General features: G+C 32.6%; 1 protein-coding gene across 1 annotated transcript; it reads left to right on the top strand.

Moving 5' to 3' along the window:
* Positions 1 to 267: 267 nt before the first annotated feature.
* On the top strand, positions 268 to 1380 carry LOC108328704 (3'-5' exonuclease). Its single transcript, XM_017562602.2, has one exon. The coding sequence runs from the start codon at positions 438 to 440 to the stop codon at positions 1122 to 1124; it is 687 nt and encodes a 228-aa protein (XP_017418091.1). The 5' UTR covers positions 268 to 437; the 3' UTR covers positions 1125 to 1380.
* The last annotated feature ends 8018 nt before the right edge of the window (positions 1381 to 9398 follow it).

Raw genomic sequence — 9398 nt, forward strand, 5'->3', positions numbered from 1 at the left:
GTAAAGTATTCAAAATACTTTGAAAATCTCCACAACATATATTTGCCGTATAACAACAATTAACAATCAATTCATATAATAAAATTCTTCTTATTTATTCTATTTAAAATTTACTTTTTCATCATCACATATTATAAAATCAAATTCTTATTATAAAAACAAATTCTTAAAAGACTTGTTTTATAAAAGAATATTAATAAAATATGAAAATTACTGTAATTTAGGAAAAGTGTGTTTTTAATGTCCCAAACGTTGAAAAACGAATACGGAAAAGAAATACCGCCCTTAAAAAAAATAACTGTATAAAGCCTACTATTCAAGTTCAAATGTGTCCTAATAGAAACAGAAAGACGGTTCCTCTTCTCCCTTGTCACGCGTAACATACCACTCCAAAATCAAAACCACCTCTCCCTGACTCTCTGCATTTTAGTACAGAGATGGCAGACGAAAACGGAGTGCCGATTTGGATGCGCAACCGGTCCAATCCCTTGGCAACTACAACCGTGGTGGACTACAACATCCGCAACAATACCTACAACCTATACGACGTCACTTTCGAAGCCCACAACATCCACACCCTTGTCACCCATCACCCCTCCCAAGTCGATAGGTGGCTCTCCAACAACGCCGGCCGTCGCCAGGGCCTCATGGTGGGCCTGGACGTTGAGTGGCGGCCCAACACTCAACCCAACACGCAAAACCCCGTAGCCACTCTCCAACTCTGCGTGGGTCACGCCTGCCTCGTCTTCCAGATTATTCACTCTCCTTTCTTTTCTCACTCTCTCGATTCCTTCCTCCAAGATCCTAACGTTACTTTCTTCGGCGTTGGGATACGCGCTGATGCCGAGAAGCTTCTTCGAGATTATGGCCTCTACGTCGCGAACGTGTATGACCTTCGTTCTCTGGCTGAGGCTAAGCTTCGGGGTTACCCTCATCTGAGTCAGGCTGGGCTGAAGACACTGTGCCTCCATGTTCTCGGAGTGGACGTTGAGAAGCCGCAGAGTATCACCAGGAGTTTCTGGGATAATACCCGGCTTACCGCGGAACAGGTTCAGTATGCTTCCATTGATGCCTTCCTCTCCTATGAGATTGGACGCCGGTTGATTGAACGCGATATTTGGTAGTTCTCTTCCTCTATAGTTTCTCGCTGCTGTCTTTGCTAGGTGAGTAGTAGCTTATGCTGTTTCTATCATTTCTTGCTAGGTCAATTCTCTCTGCAGTTTCTGTCATTTCTCTCTGTTGTTTCTGCCATTTCTCATTGTTACTTTTGCGTGTTATGTTTGCATTCCGAAAGTCTGTTTCTATGTTTCTGAATTGAGGACCTTCAATTACCGATGTCTGTGATTCTGCTGTTTGCTATGATTCCACGGATTTATTACGCTTTTATCAGTTTACTGTTGTTGATTTGCATGCTAATATTGCTTTTATTACCTACGATTTCAGTGTGATTCATGTTCACCCTGGGTTTAATTGTGTTCATGGAAAACTTTTGCAGATATTATTATTTTTTCTAATGGATCATTCGTTTTCTAACAAAAATAACTATAAATTAATAGAATTATAGTTTTTTGTAACGGTCTAAACGAATCCAAAATCATTACAATGAATTTAATCACAACGCAATTTCTGTCATGGGTGTTATGGAATTCAAAGTAAAGATGTTTCGTATTTTAGAGTTAATATTTGACTTGAAAGCAATTATATTTGTTTTAATGTTTGTTTGCCCTTTTAATTTTGACATTGCATTATTCCTTTTAGAGAAATTAAAATATTTTATAATAAATTACGTTATTTAGATAAAAAAATTGAAAATTTGTAATTTTATTAAAGTAATTGGATGGATTAAAATTGAAAAAAAATTCTATATTTTACGTAAAATTCTTACTAACAACGCAACCATAATCATATATAATTGTTAAAGAATTCAAAGTAAAGATGTTTTGTTTGGTATAATCCAGATTTAATATTTGATTTGAGAAGCAATTATAATCATTTTATTCAACATAAAATTTAAATTATTGCTATTTTCTTTCCTTTGTATACCGAATACTAATATAAAACATTACTTTTATGAGAAGTATATGTTACAATTAAATTATGGAGATGAAACATTTTTCTTTACGAAACAACAGTTTTTTACCCAGCTGCGTGCTGCTTTAAATTTTATTGCACCGACATTCCTTTGTTAACTTACTTAGATACTTAGTGATAAAACGTTTTTCCACATTTACCGACCAATAAAATATACTTATAATCGTAATTCTTCATTTTTGTTATCAACTAATAAAGTTAGTGGCTGATTTTAACTTCTAATTACTTTTAACTGCAACTATTCCATTTAGTTCAACTAAGTTTATGAGAAATATATCACATATTTTATATCTATTACAATTTAATCTTTATTGTAGTATCTTAATTTAAAATAATGTTCCGCTATAACAAGTGAAAAGATGATTATTTGTTATTTTGTATTGTATGTCACTTTTTTTTATTATATAGATACAATAGAAAGAGAATAATTGAGTAGTATATTATACTGTTATACATTTTAATATGTATTTCTATACGCATTTTGTTGATAAATGTAACAATAACTTTCGTTGTCCCCAACGTGTTCGAGCTTCCTTACAATTTATAACAAGGTAATTTTTTTAATGTATTTATTAAATGTTAAAATCAATTTACTAAATTAACATATTTAAAGTAGACAACATAATTTACCTTTGAAAGATTTTGCTCAGTTATTTCTAGAATATATCATCCATGTTTATTGAGTTTTAAAATATTACGTACAAATAATTTAATGTGATGTATTTATGACATTTAAAATATATGATCTAATATATAATAATTAGATGATTAATAATTAGAACATAGGAAATGTAAATATTTTGTTGTTTAGAGTTTTGTAGTGTAGCAATTGTTATTTGATATTGAACTTTCCTACATTTTAGCATTGAGAAAACAATCTATTAGAATATATGCATTATTACAGGTAAATTTGAATAATTATTAAGGTTTAATAGTCAATTTTGTCTCTACTTTCGTTGAAAAATCTCAATTTAGTCTCTCGTTTTAAAAGTGTTTGAAATCTATCTCACTTTTAAAATTTTGAGTCAAATTAGTCCCTTTCGTTAAATAGAAACAAACGTCGTTAAGGGTTTGATGATTTGGCAGAAAACATGTTATTTTATAGATATATTTATGCTGACGTGTTAGTGAATGGGTGCAGAAATGAAATTTAGAGGTGCACTTGATATTTTTTAGGCGAGACCCAAGCCCTCTAGGGTTTCTTTTTTTTTTTTTTTTTTTCCAGAAACGAAGGTCTCTTCTTCACCTTCATTAGCGACAACTCTGCCCTTCGCATGACCAAAGTCGTTGTGCCTTCCTCTGGACGACTAAAACTGTTGTCGGCGGCACCGATCGTTGCCAGAGACACTACCAACCACTACAGCGTTCCTCCCTCCGTGCGCACTTGATGACGTCGTTGTCGTTACCATTAGGTTCTGATTTTGAGTAAACGTCGTCGGCGACAACGCCGCCGTCCTGCGGCGTGTTTCTCCTCTTCGAATCGCAAACACAAATTGCAACTCGTCTTGAGCCCTAATTCCTCTGCTTCACTTCAGCCTTCGATAGCATCACTGTCGAAGTGAAAGGCGTAAAGGTAAGGGATTTTGCCACCTCTGTCCCCCATTTTCTGCGCCATCCACCACAGCTTGAACCGGAAGCACGCCATGAACCTCACATCCCTCAAGGTTCCCAACGAAACCACGTGTCCGCTATCTTCCTTCTCCATATCCACTCCCAGAAACATTCCTTCTACCGTGGATGTCTCTACCACGTTCTCCTGTGTCAGAATCGTTCACTCCTTCACCACCAACTGCCCCTCCGAAACGCGAACAACAGGTTTTATCGTCATCTCTTCAGCTCCCTCTACGCTCCTCTATAATTAAATCAAACCAATTTTTCATCTGTCCAATGGAACTGAAATGAAATTTTGAATTTAGGGGTTTTATTAATCAATACATTGAATGACACCACTGGAAACACTCTTAAAAAAATGTTTGCGAATTCGAAAACACCAGAGATGGAAACCATTGTCGTTAGCAACATAAAAAAACGACTGGATAAATAAAATGGAACAAAAAAGACAATATTAAGATCTGTTTTCTGTCAAATCATCAAACCCTTAACTCCGTTTGTTTATATTTAATAGAAGAGACTAATTTGACTCAATTTTAAAAGTGAGGATCTATTTTAAACACTTTTAAAACGAAGGACTAAATTGATATTTGTCAACGAAACTAGGGACAAAATTGGCTATTAAACCAAAATTAACATAATCTAGAAATTTTACATGTATACGTATGTTTGTTACATATTTATCTTTTTAAATAATAATTTTTTTTATATTTGAAAATTTAGTTTTATTTTGTTTTCACAATGGAATCCTATTCAATAAAATCAAATTGTAGACGAAAAATTTACAATGAAAGAGTTTATTTATACAAATAAACAATGTTATTATCAACATTATATATTGCATATATTTTTCATCTTATTATTGTAAAATTTAATTTTCTTGCTATACCTTGTAGGATTACAATATCAATTTGACCAATAATTTTCTTCATGTACACCTTATTGGATACTGTACATAACAATATAAATGTAAGTGAAACCATAATAAAGAAACAAAAGTAGTTAGGTCTTGTTCACCTGAATGGATTTGGGGAAGAGTGATTGAGGGGATTTTAGAGGATTTGAAGTTAAATTTTTTGTTGTTTATTTGAGTAGATTTGGATGTAAGTGAGAATGGATTTGGAAGTAAAGTTTGTGATAATTAGTGTAGGATTTGATTAAAGTGACAGATTAAAAAAAATTTCTTCCAAATCCACTCTCATTTTCCTCTAATTTTCCTCCAAAATTCACTTAAATAAAGAACAAAAAAGTTTACCTTCAAATCCCCTCAATCACTCTTTCCCAAATACATTCAAGTGAATAAAGCCTTAATGATAACGAGAAAGAGATTGAGAAATTACATGAGGATTTCATCCTTGGTGCAAATATATATGATTCAAACTAAAAGAAAAATATTGATACAAATTTCAGAATTTTATTAATAGAAAAGGATCATATTAAAATCACTTATATAAATTTCTTAAAGGATAATATTCTAAGCATTTTTGTTCATCAAATTAAATTTAAATATGGACTCATGGAGAGAAACACAAAAAAAAAATTGACTATAGATTTAGATAGAATCTTTTATTTTTGTTGCAAATTATTTTATGTTGTTTATTGTACAAATAAACTAAAGGTAGTAAGATGAGAGAAATCTTATTCTTGAGTTCAAGAATATTAAATAATGAATAAACATATTTAAAACATGAATGCATACATTACTTTAAAAATGACATTATAAAGAAAAAAATAGACAAATATGTTCTAGAACAAATAAATAGAGATAGAGTGTACTAGAGAAAGGTGTTGTTAAAAATGATAGTAATTTTTAAAACTTTTGACAAAAATAACTTACCTTATCGTGAAAAGAATAAAAGATCATGTAGAAACTAATGGAATCAAAACAAAAATTAAAAAAAAAATAAGAATGCAATTTTTTTTTAATTATAATTAACTGTGCTCCAAATATAAATTATTAAAAATACTTTTTTTTTATTTCTGTGTAAATATTTCATCAACTCTAATGCAAATTAATGAAAAATTTTCATAATTTTTTTAAAATAGATTATACAAGTGAAAAATATCTTTCTTTAAGTTATTATGGATGAGTTATAAAATGTTGGACTTAAAATTAACGACCTTAATAAACAGATATATGATAATAAACAAAGTATATGATATATATATATATATATATATATATATATATATATATATATATATATATATATATATATATATATATATATATATATATATATATATATATAAAATTTATTTATCTATTTTTTTATTTGTACATATTTTTATATTTGTTAATTTGGATGAGTTATTAATTGTATTATTATTTAGTATTATAGGAGTCTTTTGGAAAATGAAACTTGAACTTATCATTTTATATTATTTGAGCGATTTTAATTATTTGATTGTTTATTTAATTGTACATATTCTTGTATTCGTTAGTTCATGAGTTACTAATCATACAATTATTTAGTATTACATGAGTTTCTTGGGAGGTGATACTCGAATTTATTACTTTATCAAGAAGCAAACACCTTACTCTCTCAAAAATATGGTTCTTACATTAATTTAATGTGGACAATGCTTTCTTATATGAAGACCTAAATGAAGAAGTGTATATGGAACCACCACCAGGTCTGAATATTCATGAAAAGGGTCTGGTTTGCAAATTAACTAAGTCCTCGTATGGGTTAAAATAGGCTAGTGGAAATGGTGTGACAAATTATCATCTTTACTTCTTTCTGTTAATTATACTCAATCTAAATTTGACTACTCTCTTTTCATTAAGAAAACATTTATAGATTTCACTGTCCTTCTTGCATACGTAGATGACATTATTTTAGTAGGAAACTCCATCACAAAAATTTGATCATATAAAGGATCTTCTATACCATACTTTTCGGATTAAGAACCTAGGAGAATTCAAATACTTTATCGGTTTGAAGTGACCATGTCTAAGAAGGGAATACATCTATGACAAAGGAAATATGTTCTGAACATTTTTGAAGAAACATGAATGCTTGGAAGTAAGCCCTACTCTACTCCTTTTCTAAGTGACACAAATTCTCTATAAAAAACAGAGATTTACTTGGCTAATCCTAATTTCTACTGTAGATTAGTAGGGAAGTTGGTTTATCTCACTAATATTATATCTGACTTATGTTTCTTTGTCAATTTACTAAGTCAGTTTATTCAATCTCCCACTGATTATCATTATCGGGTTTTGCAACATGTCCCTAGGTACATCAAGTCCAACCCCTAAGAGGGTCTTTTCTTTACTGTTGACTCTCACATTACTAACAACCATGATTTTTACATATTGTGATTAACAATGTATGTTTTGGTAATATGTGCGTAGCGCTGTTAAATATCCCTAAAAAATAACGTAATCCTTTTATTGCAAATAAAATTGATTTTAATCATAATTTACTTTTACCATTTAATTATTTTTTTTTTCTTGAACTCTGCACCTCTTTGTTTAATTTCAACTAATAAAAGATACTCATTAAAAACATTTAAAATATAAGTACAAGTTAACCTGATGAGAATACTTAGTATATATAGAAGAAGATAAATAATTATAAATGTACGTCTAATTATCCGGCCAAAAACCCTTTAAGTGCTATAACTGTTCGATATTCAACTGAGTTTGGCCAATGTTCAACTTCGTCGGTCTTGAACTATGTTCGGTCAGTGTTCGTCTTGTGTTCGGCCTTGAACTGCTATACATCGTCCGACCTTCAACTATTACAAACCGTTCGATCTTTTACTGATGGTGATCGTTCGACCTTTTAGTTGTGTTCGGCCAGTGCTCAATGTGTTCAACGTCGTTCGGTCTTCATCTGCAATCTCGTTCTTTTTCCTCGCTGATCATCATGCAAATTTGCTTTTAAAGCTTAATACATGGGTCTTCATATTTTTCACTTTGTAGCATCATCAAAATCATTATCTTCATGACACCAATGCTCCTCATTGGTAAGAATGTCCCCCTTTTTGATGATGATAAAAAATCCCTTGTTTTAAAAGCATTTCTTATTTCCTGCACACATAACAGACTTACAAAACAAACATGTTAGAAGTAACCGCACTACTTGAAAACACTTTCTCCCCCTTTTTGATCATAAGCAAAAAGAAGTCAAAATCACTCCCCCTTAACTAATCAATTTATGCAAGAAATGATAACAAGAGGAAAACCTTAATGTACCATATAAATCGTTTGGTACTTATCACAACTATAACCGAACGATGGAGCATGCATCGTTCGGTAACTACACCAGGCAACCGGCTTAATTAAAAGAATTAGATGATAATCGATTATGCCTTGCAATAATCGATTAAATACGCTAGACTTACGAAAAACTCAAAATTGTTATGAATTTTACTTCTAAGACATATTTGTTACTCCCAATTCTCTTTTAAGGCCATAAAATAAAGAAATCCCCTTAAATAGCTCTTACCCTCTGATAACGGTTGAAAATACCATTATTTGTGATGTATTTTTTATACTAAATGTATCCTTTTCTACTTAGAAACTTGCTTGGAATCATGTTTTTCTGTTAAGTTGTGTGAATAAAAGAGTTGAGGTTGAATGTGATGGTTTTACGACTAATTCTCCTTGTTTTGGTAGAAAATGAGATAATATGGAAAGCAGGGATGAAGTGCCATGGAGATGGAGCTCAGAAAGGCCTGGAAAAACATCAGAAGGGAGGAGTGCTCGAAGCTTGGGCGCCCTTTTTTGAGGCTTGAGCGCAAGAAACCACCGCTCACCGCGCAGGCGCCCCTTTTCGAGCGCTTGAGCGCCAGAAGCATGAAGCTTGGGCATCCTTTCTGAGGCTTAAGCGAAGGAAACCACCGCTCACCGCCCGGGCGCCCCTTTTGGGGCGCTTGAGCGCTGGAAGCTCGAAGCTTGGGCGTCATCTGGAAGGCTTAAGCGTGGAAGACCATCGCTCACCGCCCGGGCGCCCTAAATGGGGCGATTGAGCGCCAGCGACAGGGCTTGGACTCTATTTTTGTTCTGTCTTCGCTCTATTTAAAGGACCCATACATCCTATGTTTTGTATCTTTGGCTGAAGCAGCACAACAACACATTCATCCACTCTTTGAAGGCGGATTTTGATGCGGGAGCTTCCATCCTCTACTTTTAGGGTTTTGTTATCTCATGCTTTTCCATTCTTCATCTAGTTTCATCATGTTATGGTGAACTAAACTCTATTTGTTGTTGGGGGATGATGTAACCCTGTGAACTCTCATGTATTTGAATTGATTCTCAATAACATATTGTTTTTCATTAATTGTTAGAGTAATTCATTTGTGCTTATTACATGCTTTGTTTAACTCATTCATAGCATGATGTATGAATTGCATGAGTGCCGGGAGGTTCCTTACAATTCAGGTTCTTGTTGAATTCTCCCAAGAGTAATATTTCTCAAGGATGAGGGTATGAGTCTTGGTCGTCTTAAAGCTCTTGATCTTCACATTTAATTGCTAGGAATGCTAGGAATTGCATGAACTAATGATTAAGGACAGACTTATTTCGTCGAGGGATCGGGTTTAAGTGATTTAGTGAGTGACATTAACATTAATGCATAAAGAAGAATTCTTACATACATGAGAGGAAATTTGGTGAAATCTAACCCCAACAACATATTCATCTCATATAAAACAACATTCGTTTATCACTGTGCTCTTATGCT

This window comes from Vigna angularis, chromosome 2 (assembly GCF_016808095.1).
Source record: "Vigna angularis cultivar LongXiaoDou No.4 chromosome 2, ASM1680809v1, whole genome shotgun sequence".
Lineage (NCBI taxonomy): Eukaryota > Viridiplantae > Streptophyta > Magnoliopsida > Fabales > Fabaceae > Vigna > Vigna angularis.